Source organism: Physcomitrium patens, chromosome 1 (assembly GCF_059467195.1).
Source record: "Physcomitrium patens ecotype Gransden chromosome 1, ASM5946719v1, whole genome shotgun sequence".
In the NCBI taxonomy this organism is placed as follows: domain Eukaryota; kingdom Viridiplantae; phylum Streptophyta; class Bryopsida; order Funariales; family Funariaceae; genus Physcomitrium; species Physcomitrium patens.
In genome coordinates this window covers 15,766,900-15,781,018 of record NC_143410.1, presented here as the reverse complement: position 1 = coordinate 15,781,018, position 14,119 = coordinate 15,766,900, and the positions used below count along the sequence as shown (strand labels likewise).

Here is a 14,119-nt window from a genome sequence, read left to right as displayed (position 1 = left end):
AGCATCTCAATTTTCTAAACAATTTAAGCAAATTTGAAAATTTTCTTCATTTCAAGAAATTTCATCTCTCACATTAAACCAAATACTCTAATTTACTTAGAAACTCTTTTAAAGCCTCATATTCTTTTTTAATAAACATCTTAATATATATTAAGCTTCAAAATCTTTTGCACAACATCTTCAACTTTCTATACTTTAAAAAAGCCAATCCTTCTAATGATCTCCAAAAATCTCTAATTGTACTTAAAAAATATTCTAAAATATTATATTTCTATGTTATTAAATTTTTCAAAAATTTCAAACTTTTAAACCTTTTTAAAAAATTTATTAACTTATATTTTAAGAAATTTAATTCTTCAAATGATACTAGAATCTTCATTCTACTTAGAAACATTTCAAAAGACTTATATTTCCAGATGTTAAATAAACATATTAAGCTTCTAAATTCTTTTGGCAACATCTATAAATTTCTATACTTTAAAAAATCATATTCTTCCAATAAAATGAAACTCTTCAATCTACTTAGAAACTCTTCCAAATCATCACATTACCAACATCCTTAGCTTTTTTAAACATGCTAAACTTCCAAACCTTTTTGATAAGTTTTTAAACTTCTTTTACATACAAATTCTAATTCTTCCAATGAAACCAAACTCTCCAAAGCCTCACATTTCCACATGTTTAGTTTCTTCAAACATGCTAAGCTTCCAAATCCTTCCGGAAAGTATTTCAACTTCCTACACATTGAGAAATTTAATTCTTCCAATAAAACTAAATTCTCCAATCCACTTTGAAACTCTTCCAAAGCCTCACATTCCCACATATATAGCTTCTTTAAGCATGCTAAGCTTCCAAATTCTTCCAAAAAGTTTTTCAAATTTCTACAATTTAAAAATTCTAATTCTTCCAATGAAACAAATTTCTCCGATCTACTTAAAAACTCTTCTAAAGCCTCATATTTCTATATGTTTAGTTTCTTTAAGCATGTCAAGCTTCTAAATTCTTTTAGTAAGGATTTCAACTTTCAACACTTAGAGAAGTAAAATTCTTTTAATGAAACCAAATTTGCTAGTTCACTTGGAAATTCCTCTAGAGCCTCACATTTCTACACATATAGCTCCTTCAAGCATATTAAGCTTCTAAATCCTTTCAACAAGTTTTTCAACTTCCTACATATTGAGAAATCTGATTCTTTCAATAAAACCAAATTCTCTAATCTACTTGAGAATCCTTCCAAAGCCTCACATTTATGCATTATTAACTTCTTCAAACATAATAAGCTTCCAAATCCTTCCACTAAGTTTTTTAACTTCCTACACATTGAAAAATCCAATTCTTCCAATAAAACCAAATTCTCTAATCTACTTGAAAACTCTTTCAAAGCCTCACACTCCCATATGTTTAGTTTTTTCAAGCGTATCAAGCTTCTAAACCTTTTTTGTAAATTTTTTAATTTCCTATACTTTGAAAAAGCCAATTCTTTCAATGAAACCAAATTCTTCAATCCACTTGAAAACTCTTCCTAAGTCTTACATTTCGACATGTTTAGTTTGTTCAAGCATGTCAAGCTTCCAAATCCTTCTTCCAAGTTTTTTAACTTCCTATACATTAAGAAATCTAATTCTTCTAATGAAAATAAATTCTCCAATCCTCTTAAAAATTCCTCAAATGCCTCACATTACCATATGTTTTGTTTCTTCAAGCATGACAAGCTTCTAAATCCTTCACGTAAGTTTTTCAACTTCCAACACTTTATAAAATTCAACTCTTTTAGTGAGACCAAATTCTTGAATCTACTTGAAAATCCTTCCAAAGCATCACATTCCCACATATATAGCTTTTTCAAGCATGTCAAGCTTTCAAACCCTTTCCATAAGTTTTTCAACTTCCTATACTTTGAAAAAGCCAATTCTTCTCATAAAACCAAATCCTCTAATAAATTTGGAAACTCTTTTAAAGCCTCATATTCTTGTATAATTAGCCTCTTTAAACATGTCAAGCTTTGAAACTCTTTTGGTAAGTTTATCAACTTTGTACACTTTGAAAAATCTAATTCTTCCAATGAGACCGCATTCTCCAATCTACTTGGAAACTCTTTCAAAGCCTCACATTTCACATATATAGCTTCTTCAAGCATGTCAAGCTTCCAAATCCTTCTTGTAAGCTTTTCAACTTCCTACACTTTGAAAAAGCCAATTCTTCCAATAAAACCAAATTCTTCCATTCACTTGGAAACTCTTCCAAAGCCTCACATTCCCACATGTATAGCTTTCTCAAGCATGTCAAGCTTCCAAACCCTTTCGGTAAGATTTTCAACTTCCTACATTCTGAGAAATCGACTTCTTCCAATAAAACCAAATTCTCCAATCCATTTGAAAACTCTTCCAAAGCCTCACATTCATACATTATTAACTTCTTCAAACATATTAAGCTTCCAAATCCTTCCTCCAAGATTTTTAACTTCCTACACATTGAAAAGTCTAATTCTTCTAATGAAATCAAATTCTTCAATCCACTTGGAAACTCTTCCAAAGTCTCACAGTCCCACATGTATAGCTTCTCTAAGCATGTTAAGCTTCCAAATCCTTCTCGTAATTTTGTCAACTTCCTACATTTTGAGAAATTTAATTCTTCCAATGAAATCAAATTCTTCAATCCACTTGGAAACTCTTTCAAAGCCTCACATTCCCACATGTATAGCTTCTTCAAACAGGTCAAGCTTTGAAAACCTTCTCGTAAGTTTGTCAACTTCCTATACTTTGAAAAATCCAATTCTTCTAATGAAATCAAATTCTTCAATCCACTTGGAAACTCTTCCAAAGCTTCACATTCTCGCATAATTAACCTCTTCAAACATGTCAAGCTTTGAAAACCTTCTAGTAAGTTTCTCAGCTTCCTACATTTTGAGAAATTAAATTCTTCTAATGAAATCAAATTCTTCAATCCACTTGGAAACTCTTCCAAAGCTTCACATTCTCGCATAATTAACCTCTTCAAACATGTCAAGCTTTGAAAACCTTCTAGTAAGTTTCTCAGCTTCCTACATTTTGAGAAATTAAATTCTTCTAATGAAATCAAATTCTTCAATCCACTTGGAAACTCTTCCAAAGCCTCACATTCCCACATGTATAGCTTCTTCAAGCATGTCAAGCTTCCAAATCCTTCTCGTAAGTTTCTCAACTTCCTACATTTTGAGAAATTTAATTCCTCCAATAAAACCAAATTCTTCAATCCACTTGGAAACTCTTCCAAAGCCTCACATTCTTCCATAATTAATCTCTTCAAACATGTCAATCTTCCAAATCCTTCTCGTAAGTTTTTAACTTTCTACATGTTGAAAAATTCAATTCTTCCAATAAAACCAAATTCTTCAATCCACTTGGAAACTCTTCCAAAGCCTCACATTCCCACATATATAGCTTCTTCAAGCATGCCAAGCTTCCAAATCCTTCTTGTAAGTTTTTCAACTTCTTACATGTTGAAAAATCCAATTCTTCCAATAGAACCAAATTCTTCAATCCACTTGGAAACTCTTCCAGAGCCTCACATTCCCACATGTATAGCTTCTTCAAACATGTCAAGCTTCCAAATCCTTCTCGTAAGTTTTTCAACTTCTTACATGTTGAAAAATCCAATTCTTCCAATAGAACCAAATTCTTCAATCTACTTGGAAACTCTTCCAGAGCCTCACATTCCCACATGTATAGCTTCTTCAAGCATGTCAAGCTTCCAAATCCTTCTCGTAAGTTTTTAAACTTTCTACATGTTGAAAAATCCAATTCTTCCAATAAAACCAAATTCTTCAATCCACTTGGAAACTCTTCCAAAGCCTCACATTCCTGCATGTATAGCTTCTTCAAGCATGTCAAGCTTCCAAATCCTTCTTGTAAGTTTTTCAACTTCCTACATGTTGAAAAATCCAATTCTTCTAATAGAACCAAATTCTTCAATCCACTTGGAAACTCTTCCAAAGCCTCACATTTCCACATGTATAGCTTCTTCAAACATGTCAAGCTTCCAAGTCCTTCTCGTAAATTTGTCAACTTCTTACATTTTGAAAAATTTAATTCTTCCAATGAAACCAAGTTCTCCAATCCACTTGGAAACTCTTCCAAAGCCTCACATTCTTCCATAATTAACCTCTTCAAACAGGTCAAGCGTTCAAATCCCTCCGGTAACTTTCTCAACTTCCTACACTTTGAAAAATCCAATTCTTCCAATGAAACCAAATACTCCAATCCACTTGGAAACTCTTCCAAAGCCTCACATTCTTGCATAATTAACCTCTTCAAACATGTCAAGCTTCGAAATCCTTCTTGTAAATTTCTCAACTTCCTACATTTTGAGAAATTTAATTCTTCTAATAAAACTAAATTCTTCAATCCACTTGAAAACTCTTTCAAAGCCTCACATTCCCACATATATAGCTTTTTCAAGCATGTCAAGCTTCCAAATCCTTCTCGTAAGTTTGTCAATTTCTTACATTTTGAGAAATTTAATTCTTCCAATAAAATCAAATTCTCCAATCCACTTGGAAACTCTTCCAAAGCCTCACATTCTTCCATAATTAACCTCTTCAAACAAGTCAAGCTTTGAAAACCTTCTTGTAAGTTTATCAACTTCTTATATTTTGAGAAATTTAATTCTTCTAATGAAATCAAATTCTTCAATCCACTTGGAAACTCTTCCAAAGCCTCACATCCCCACATGTATAGCTTCTTCAAACATGTCAAGCTTCTAAATCCTTCTTGTAAGTTTTTCAACTTCCTACATGTTGAAAAATCTAATTCTTCCAATAGAACCAAATTCTTCAATCCACTTGGAAACTCTTCCAAAGCCTCACATTCCCACATATATAGCTTCTTCAAACATGTCAAGCTTCCAAATCCTTCCGGCAACTTCTTCAACTTCTTACACATTGAGAAATTCAATTCTTCCAATGAAACCAAATTCTCCAATCCATTTGGAAACTCATCCAAAGCCTCACATTCCCACATGTTTAACTTCTTCAAACATGTCAAGCTTTCAAATCCTTTCGGCAACTTACTCAACTTCCTACACTTTGAGAAATCCAATTCTTCCAATGAAACCAAATTCTCCAATCCACTTGAAAACTCTTCCAAAGCCTCACATTCTTGCATAATTAATCTCTTCAAACATGTCAAGCTTCCAAATCCTTCTCGTAAGTTTGTCAACTTCTTATATTTTGAGAAATTTAATTCTTCCAATGAAACCAAATTCTCCAATCCACTTGGAAATTCTTCCAAAGCCTCACTTTCTTCCATAATTAACCTCTTCAAATAGGTCAAGCTTTGAAAACCTTCTTGTAAGTTTATCAACTTCTTACACTTTGAGAAATTTAATTCTTCTAATGAAATCAAATTCTTCAATCTACTTGAAAACTCTTCCAAAGCCTCACATTCCCACATGTATAACTTCTTCAAGCATGTCAAGCTTCCAAATCCTTCTAGTAAGTTTCTCAACTTCCTACATTTTGAGAAGATTAATTCTTCCAATGAAACCAAATTCTCCAATCCACTTGGAAATTCTTCCAAAGCCTCACAATTCCACATGTATAGCTTCTTCAAGCATGTCAAGCTTTCAAATCCTTCTCGTAAGTTTGTCAACTTCCTATATTTTGAGAAATCCAACTCTTCCAATGAAAATAAATTCTTCAATCCACTTGGAAACTCTTCCAAAGCCTCACAGTCCCACATGTATAGCTTCTCTAAGCATGTTAAGCTTCCAAATCCTTCTCGTAATTTTGTCAACTTCCTACATTTTGAGAAATTTAATTCTTCCAATGAAATCAAATTCTTCAATCCACTTGGAAACTCTTTCAAAGCCTCACATTCCCACATGTATAGCTTCTTCAAACATGTCAAGCTTCTAAGTCCTTCTCGTAAATTTGTCAACTTCTTACATTTTGAAAAATTTAATTCTTCCAATGAAACCAAGTTCTCCAATCCACTTGGAAACTCTTCCAAAGCCTCACATTCTTCCATAATTAACCTCTTCAAACAGGTCAAGCTTTGAAAACCTTCTCGTAAGTTTGTCAACTTCCTATACTTTGAAAAATCCAATTCTTCTAATGAAATCAAATTCTTCAATCCACTTGGAAACTCTTCCAAAGCTTCACATTCTCGCATAATTAACCTCTTCAAACATGTCAAGCTTTGAAAACCTTCTAGTAAGTTTCTCAGCTTCCTACATTTTGAGAAATTTAATTCTTCCAATAAAACCAAATTCTTCAATCCACTTGGAAACTCTTCCAAAGCCTCACATTCCCACATGTATAGCTTCTTCAAGTATGTCAAGCTTCCAAATCCTTCTCGTAAGTTTATCAACTTCCTACATTTTGAGAAATCCAATTCTTTCAATGAAACCAAATTCTTCAATCCACTTGAAAATTCTTCCAAAGCCTCACAGTCCCACATGCATAGCTTCTTCAAGCATATCAAGCTTCCAAACCCTTCTCGTAAGTTTTTCAACTTCCTACACATTGAGAAGTCTAATTCTTCTAATGAAATCAAATTCTCAAATCTACTTGGAAACTCTTCCAAAGCGTCACATTCCAACATAAAGAGCTTCTTCAAGCATGTCAAGCTTTCAATCCCTTCTTGTAAGTTTTTTAAATTCCTACACTTAATAAAAGCCAATTCTTCCAATGAAACCAAATTCTCCAATCCACTTGGAAACTCTTCTAAAGCTTCACATTCCCACATAAATAGTTTCTTCAAGCATGTCAAGCTTCCAAACCCTTCTCATAAGTTTTTGAACTTCTTACACTTTGAAAAAGCCAATTCTTCCAATGAAACTAGATTCTCCAATCCACTTGGAAACTCTTCCAAAGTCCCACATTCCCACATGTTTAATTTCTTCAAGCATGTCAAACTTCCAAATCCTTCTCGTAAGTTTTTCAACTTCTTACACTTTGAGAAATCTAATTCCTCTAATGAAATGAAATTCTCTAATCCACTTGGAAACTCTTCCAAAGCCTCACATTCTTGCATGATTAACTTCTTTAAACATGTCAAGCTTTGAAATCCTTCTCGTAAGTTTGTTAATTTCTTACATTTTGAGAAATTTAATTCTTCCAATAAAACCAAATTCTCCAATCCACTTGGAAACTCTTCCAAAGCCTCACATTCCTTCATATCGAGCTTCTTTAAGCATGTCAAACTTCCAAACCCTTCACGTAAGTTTTTCAATTTCCTACACTTAGAGAAAGCCAATTCTTTTAATAAAACCAAATTCTCCAATCCACCTGGAAACTCTTCCAAAGCTTCACATTCTGACATGAATAGCTTCTTTAAGCATGTCAAGCTTCCAAACCCTTCTTGTAAGTTTTTCAACTTCCTACACTTTGAAAAATCTAAATATTTCAATGAAGCCAAATTATCTAATCCACTAGGAAACTCTTCCAAAGCCTCACATTCTCGCATGTTTAGTTTCTTCAAGCATGTCAAGCTTCCAAATCCTTCTCGTAAGTTTTTAATTTCCTACACTTTGAAAAAGTCAATTCTTCTAATGAAATCAAATTATCTAATCCACTTAAAAACTCTTCCAGTGCCTCACATTCTTGCATGTTTAGTTTCTTCAAGCATGTCAAGCTTCCAAATCCTTCAGGTAAGTTTTTCAACTTCCTACACTTTGAAAAGGCCAAATATTCCAATGAAACCAAATTCTCTAATCCACTTGGAAACTTCTTCAAAATCTCACATTCTTGCATAATTAACCTCTTCAAACATGTCAAGCTTTGAAACCCTTCTGGTATGTTTTTCAACTTCCTACACTTTGAGAAATCCAATTCTTCTAATGAAATCAAATTTTTTAATCCACTTGGAAATTCTTCCAAAGCCTCACATTCATACATTATTAACTTCTTCAAACATATTAAACTTCCAAACCCTTTTATCAAGGTTTTTAACTTCTTACACAATGAAAAAGCCAATTCTTCCAATGAAACCAAATTTTCTAATCTACTTGAAAACTCTTCCAAAGCCTCACATTCCCACATGTATAGTTTCTTCAAACATGTTAAGCTTCTAAATCCTTCTGGTAAGTTTTTCAACTTTCTACACTTAGAGAAAGTCAATTCTTCTAATGAAACTAAATTCTCCAATCCACTTGGAAACTCTTCCAAAGCCTCACATTCCCACATATATAGCTTCTTCAAGCATATCAAGCTTCCAAACCCTGTTGGTAAGTTTTTCAACTTTCTACACTTTGAGAAATCCAATTCTTCTAGTGAGACCAAATTCTCCAATCCACTTGGAAACTCTTCCAAAGCCTCACATTCGTACATGTATAGCTTCTTCAAACATGTCAAGCTTCCAAATCCTTTCGACAAGTTCTTCAATTTTTTACACTTAAAGAGACATAAATATTCCAATGATACCAAATTTTTCAATCCACTTGGAAACTCTTCTAATAATGAACAATTTCTAAGGCAAAGAGTAACCAAAGATGTCATGTTATACAAATTGGTTGTCAACTGTTTCAAATTTATACAATTTGCCAATTCTAAATCAGTTAATTGTAATGATTTGTATACATTATTTGGAAAAGATTCAAGAAAGCTACAATTATCAAGGACAAGACAACGCATTTCGTTGAAAGCCTCATGTTCAAAAATATTCCAAAATCTTAAAATAGTATCTTTTTGAATTTTAACTATATAATCTTCATTTGAAAAGTGCATGATTAAGCATTGAAGTTTGGAAGTTTTCTCTACAAGAGTTGAAATAAAGTCAAAATCTTCACACAAGTAAAAAATAAGCAAGCGTAGATGTGAATAGTACATAGTATTGATTTTTAATTTACTTTTATATTCCAATTTTTGTTCTAATTTTGTAAAGGAGAGACCTTGGATAAATTCGATGCCTTATTTATACAAATACAAATTTAGTAATAGATAATCAATTTTAAATGTATAAATTATTAGCATACAAATATATATTTCTGAAAGTAAAAAATTTAATAAACCAATAATATTATACTCACCTTTTGATTACAATCATTAAATGTAGCCAAACATAATTCTCGATCTCTAGATCCTTTATATTCTGTCTCTGTAAGCATGCGACCCATATCACGTAGTTGATCGTGCATGTGCAATTGTCCATTATCATCTATAACTAACAGTGATTTGTCTTGCAAATTCTTAAGGGTATTTTTGGGAATTTCAATATCATCACTTAAAATGCGTAATAGTTTTCCTTCACCTATCTCTCCAGGATAAGAATCATGACAAAAAAAACAAGCTATATCCAAAAACATGTTTCTTTCATCAGAATTAAGATCATCAAAGCTTATTCTTAATGTCTTCCAAATTTTTTCGTCCACACTTCCATCATGTCTTGCTTGCAATAACCTATGCAAAGTTCGTTCCCATATCCTTAGTTGTTGATTTCCATGCAAATAAGTCCCCATAACTTCTAAACTCAATGGAAGTCCACCACAAGCTTTAACAATCTTTTCAACTACGTCTTTGAAATACAATGAATTAGCTCCATTGGTTGAAAATGCATACATAGAAAATAATTCCATAGATTTAGTTGTATCAAGCTTTTCCATATCCACTCTTCCATGCATTGGTATGTGTTGTTCTAAAGAGCTCCAAATACGACTAGTTGCAATCAATTTATTACCATCATTATCTTTAAACTTACCAAAACCCAACAACTCATTTAATTGATTGTTACTTCTCACATCATCTAAGACAATAAGAATCTTCTTTCTTTTTTGAAGATTTTTCAACATATTTCGTCCTTCTTGCAAAGAATATACTTGGGATTGCTCATGCAAATCTTCTAATATATTCTTTAATAGGAGTCTGCATTTTCCATCTTTTAAGTCATCTATAAAGCATATTACTTGAAACTTATGGAAAATGTAGTTGCTTAGAGCCTTAGCCAATGTTGACTTACCGATTCCTCCCATCCCAATGATACCCAAACTACTAACATTTTGTAGTTTTTTTTCCAATTCAAATACTTTTTCTTCTACACCAATTAGTTTTAAATTTTTATTAGTTTTTCCATTAACCTGCAATATTTTACAAGCTCCCAAATTTGAGTATTCCAATAACTTACAAAAATTAAAGTTTCTTTATGCTTGTCAAGATTCTATTCACATATTACACCATATTATATCTATTATAATTAAAATACAAGTTTTAAAAGAATACATACCTTATAAATAATTTGGTTTAATGGACCAAAGTTTTCTTGGTCAAGTAGTAATGAAGTGGTTAAATTAATTTTTCTAATTTGGCACAAGAACCACAAGCCTTGGATTAAAGTGGCAAAAAATTGCCATATTCCAATGCCCATCCATGATGTATTTTCTTCATATTTAAGGCCTCTACCTTCCAAAGGCCTTTGGTGCATCTTCTTCTTCAATAGTTTCAATCTTGAATAAATCTCAAGAAAAGTAGGTCTTTGTAATGGATCCAAAGTCCAACAATTTTCTACCAATAATTTTAATTCTTTTGAACAAGCATTTGATAAATCAGGTCTTTTACCACTTTCTATTTTTGATTGATAGCTATAAAGATGACCTTCACCTCCAAAAGGTTTTGATCCTAAAATAATTTCACTACACAACATGCCAAAATTAAACACATCAGCTTTCAAAGCATCCACCTTAAGCCAAGAGTTTTCATCTCTATTATTATTTATGACCTTAGGTGCCATATATCCAATAGTACCTATAATTCTTCCTGTGGGTGTTTGTGGAGTGTTCTTCACTTCAACCTTTGAAATATCAAAATCAAGCAATTTCACATATACACAAGTCATACTTTCTACATTTGAAATATCTATTAGATTAATAATAACATTATTAGACTTCAAGTCACGATGTGCTACCTTCATATCATGCATGTAACACATTCCACTTGCAATTTGTAGTATAATGTCTAATGCAATGACTCTTGAAAGTGGATTTTTTTTTCCAACATTTTAGATAAGGTCATCTTTCCTCGTTCCATCACAAATTCAAATTGTCTCCTTTCTCCAGAAAAACCACAACAAAAAAGCTTGATAATATTTGGATGACTTAATCCACCCAAAATGCCAGCTTCTTTCAAAATAACTTTTTTGTAATCCTCACATATGTCAAAAGTAGGAATCACCTTTGTTGCACTTTCCAAACCCAACCATTTTGTTGAATATATTGCTACTCGTCCTTGCACTTGTCCTTGTTCTTTTCCATCTAGTAAAATAGGTGGCCTTCCATATTCAGGATGAGGATAATCATCAGGATAAACAATAATATCTAATGCACCTCCTTCAGCCTTTTGAATACCTCTTATCCGTCCTTTCAAATATTTGGCAAGTTGAACATGTTCACTAGAACATTGTTGTTGCAATATAATACCAGTAAGCTTCATATCCAATGAAACTAAATCTTGATCAACTTCATCAATGGATGTTGGAAAAAATGTGGTATCCCTTTTAATTCCATTGATCTCTTCACTTTGATCAACATAATGACATTGAAAGATGCCACAAATAGTATCAAAACAACACTCTAAATTTATAAGAAGTTCTCTAAAAGCTTCTTTATTATTAATTTGCATCACTACAACTTCAAGCCAATTTTCTTTACAACATTCTTCAATCAAGGCTCCTACTTTGCTTACAGTTTGGAACAAATCTTTTATTGCTTCATCAAACACATTGATATAAGAACCACCAATAATGCTTTGAATTAGAGCAATGCTTTGGAGACCCCTTGAAAAGTTTCTCACCAAGTTATTGCATTGTCTTTCATTCAATACATTTGATCTCAAAAATGTTCTCATATTTGCTATTATGTTCATTGATAATTGCAAAAAATCCATTATATGATGTAACAACCTTTCTCTCTTAAGGTTTAAATCGTAAATAGATAAGAGAACACCAAAATATCTATAAAATCCACAAGATTTCTTTCAATTAGTGCTTAAGTTTATATATGTATTAGATCAATATTCTACTATAATATGAGAAAAAATCTATCAAATAAGAATTTAGATGATTATTACTATAATAAAATTAGAAGTTACACACAAATAATCCTATACCTTTATTAAAATATTAATAGTATATTAAAGAATTTCAAAAATAACAAGTTTGATGACTTTTAAACAATACTATGCCATATTGCATTTAATTGTTGTTAATATCAAGATCATGATACAAAATCATAATACATACAAAAAAAAAAAAAAAAAAAAAAAAAGATTAATCTTTCAAAAAATGTATAATCATCTATGAGCAAAAATAATCCTCATTAATTGGCAATTTTAACTGTTTCACAAGCTTTCACCAATTTCACATATGTAACAATTAACTTTAGTTTGTGGCTTAAAATCCAAAAACATTGCCACTATTAATCGCCTCATTATAATTTCTGAAAAATAAGAGAGAAGATTAAATCATCCATGTACAATCATTTATTGTAACATCTCCGTTCATCCCACCCTCCTCTGTTCCTCGTGAGAATTCTCACCAAGTGCGATGCACGTCAAAGATGTATGAACAATCAGATCCCAGTTCCGCTTTGACGACCAGAGCTGAAGCTGCAGCGTAACGTGCTTCTCCGCATTTGATTACCACCCACCTTCCTCCAAAAACCTACAACGCAATCCTCACAAACGAGACCACCGTCTGGGATAATATCTACAAGCAAGATCGACGATCGAAGAGTTCAGTAAGAGTTCAATCTGCGGAAGCAACTCTTGCTATGTACCCCGTCCTCCAAATGCCACGAGCAGATTTCACATCACACTCTAGTCGCCAGAGACTGCGTGCAAGCGGACCACCCCAGCAGCGGTGATATGTACCCTTGATGGAAAAGGGGAAATTTGGATCCGAAGAATGGAAAACGGCAAGTGCTCCTAGGCAGCAGCAGCAGCGATCAAGGATCGGTCGAGGAAGAGGGTGAGCGCGAGGGAGCGGCAGCTCGAAGAAGATGTGGTGCCGAGGAGAGAAACAGGAACCAAAGGCAATGTAGAAGCAGCCCCACAAAATCCAATATCCGAGTTCCACCTGAACCGCCGCCACGGAGAAGAAAAATCTAACACCCACTTATACCGCGGCTGCTACAACGGGTGGATTCACAGGAAATACACATTAGAGTAATTCTTCTTTTTTGAAATATTAAAACTGAAGGGGGAGGAAAAAGAAGAACCAGCCGCTGCAGTTGATTACTGCCACTTCCAGATTTCGATGACAGAGGCAACCAACTCCACTAGGACGGACAACCGGCTGGAGAAGTTCAACCACTAGCAACCAGGAAGAGAAAAACACGCCCACTCCGCAACACGAACAGCACCGCCACCGTTGAATGGCGAGAGTAGATAAGAACACCGAATTGGCAACCACGAGAAGAGTTAAACACCACAACCCCACTCGAATTCCAACCGCACTTCAACGGCGCCAAGTTTAAACCGCAAAAACGAAAACGAAGAGACGAAGGGAAGAGAGAGATCGGCCAGCGACCCTATCGAGAGCGTCGACCACAGCCGAACGGGTCTGGTGGTGTTGCAGATCCGGACCGTCGGGTGACCGTCGGCGATTGGATGTTGCAGATCCGGAAAACCGGCGGAGGACCACGAGGGAATCAGCAACAAATGGTGTTGACTCAGCTAATTCTACTAAGAATGGTTTTAAAAAACAAAATCCACAAAATATATATCTACATGTAATCGTAGATGTTAAAATCTCTTCTGATTTTAGTTGTGGTTACAAAAGAATTAAATTTCATCATAATAGCTATAAAAACATTTTTATTAAATGTCTAAAGAAAATTATTAAACATGCAGTATGCTTAATGCAAAACCCGAAAAAGATTTTTTTCAGATAGTACATCATACAATATATTCAACTAAAAGCAGTTTTAATCATAAAATGAATCAAAACCATAACTCCTATTAGTTGACATGTGTTTTTTTTTTTTGGCTCACAGCAAAAACATAATTTGTATAACATACAAAAATTTAGAATTGTTGCTTTGATATTTCTTTAGTAGATACAAAGAATAATCCAAAATTAGTTGTAGATTTTTACATTCTGAATGTTATAAACCGTACAATTTATAATAAGATTTTTTAAAATAAATTATAGTT

General features: G+C 33.1%; 3 protein-coding genes across 5 annotated transcripts; all 3 read right to left on the bottom strand.

Annotated features, from left to right (window-relative positions):
* Positions 1–1,985: 1,985 nt before the first annotated feature.
* LOC112289687 (uncharacterized) lies at positions 1,986–6,759 on the bottom strand. Its single transcript, XM_024535125.3, has one exon. It carries the CDS (start codon positions 6,723–6,725, stop codon positions 3,291–3,293), a length of 3,435 nt encoding a protein of 1,144 aa, XP_024390893.2. The 5' UTR covers positions 6,726–6,759; the 3' UTR covers positions 1,986–3,290.
* Positions 6,760–6,764: 5 nt separating this feature from the next.
* On the bottom strand, positions 6,765–7,751 carry LOC141046228 (uncharacterized). The gene is made up of 2 exons (XM_073539089.1): positions 7,740–7,751; positions 6,765–7,502 (listed from the first exon to the last, which is right to left on the bottom strand). Exons 1-2 carry the CDS (start codon positions 7,749–7,751, stop codon positions 6,765–6,767), a joined length of 750 nt encoding a protein of 249 aa, XP_073395190.1.
* On the bottom strand, positions 7,602–13,573 carry LOC112289668 (disease resistance protein Roq1). Of its 3 annotated transcripts, XM_024535088.3 has the most exons (4): positions 12,502–13,572; positions 10,875–11,918; positions 10,197–10,602; positions 7,602–10,050 (listed from the first exon to the last, which is right to left on the bottom strand). In XM_024535088.3, exons 3-4 carry the CDS (start codon positions 10,392–10,394, stop codon positions 8,980–8,982), a joined length of 1,269 nt encoding a protein of 422 aa, XP_024390856.1. In that variant the 5' UTR covers positions 10,395–10,602; positions 10,875–11,918; positions 12,502–13,572; the 3' UTR covers positions 7,602–8,979. The 3 variants fall into 3 exon arrangements, with proteins under 3 accessions (XP_024390856.1, XP_090107188.1, XP_024390862.1); XM_090251062.1 differs by having other exon boundaries at positions 10,197–11,918; positions 12,502–13,573; XM_024535094.3 differs by having other exon boundaries at positions 7,602–10,602; positions 12,502–13,573.
* Between the last annotated feature and the right edge of the window lie 546 nt (positions 13,574–14,119).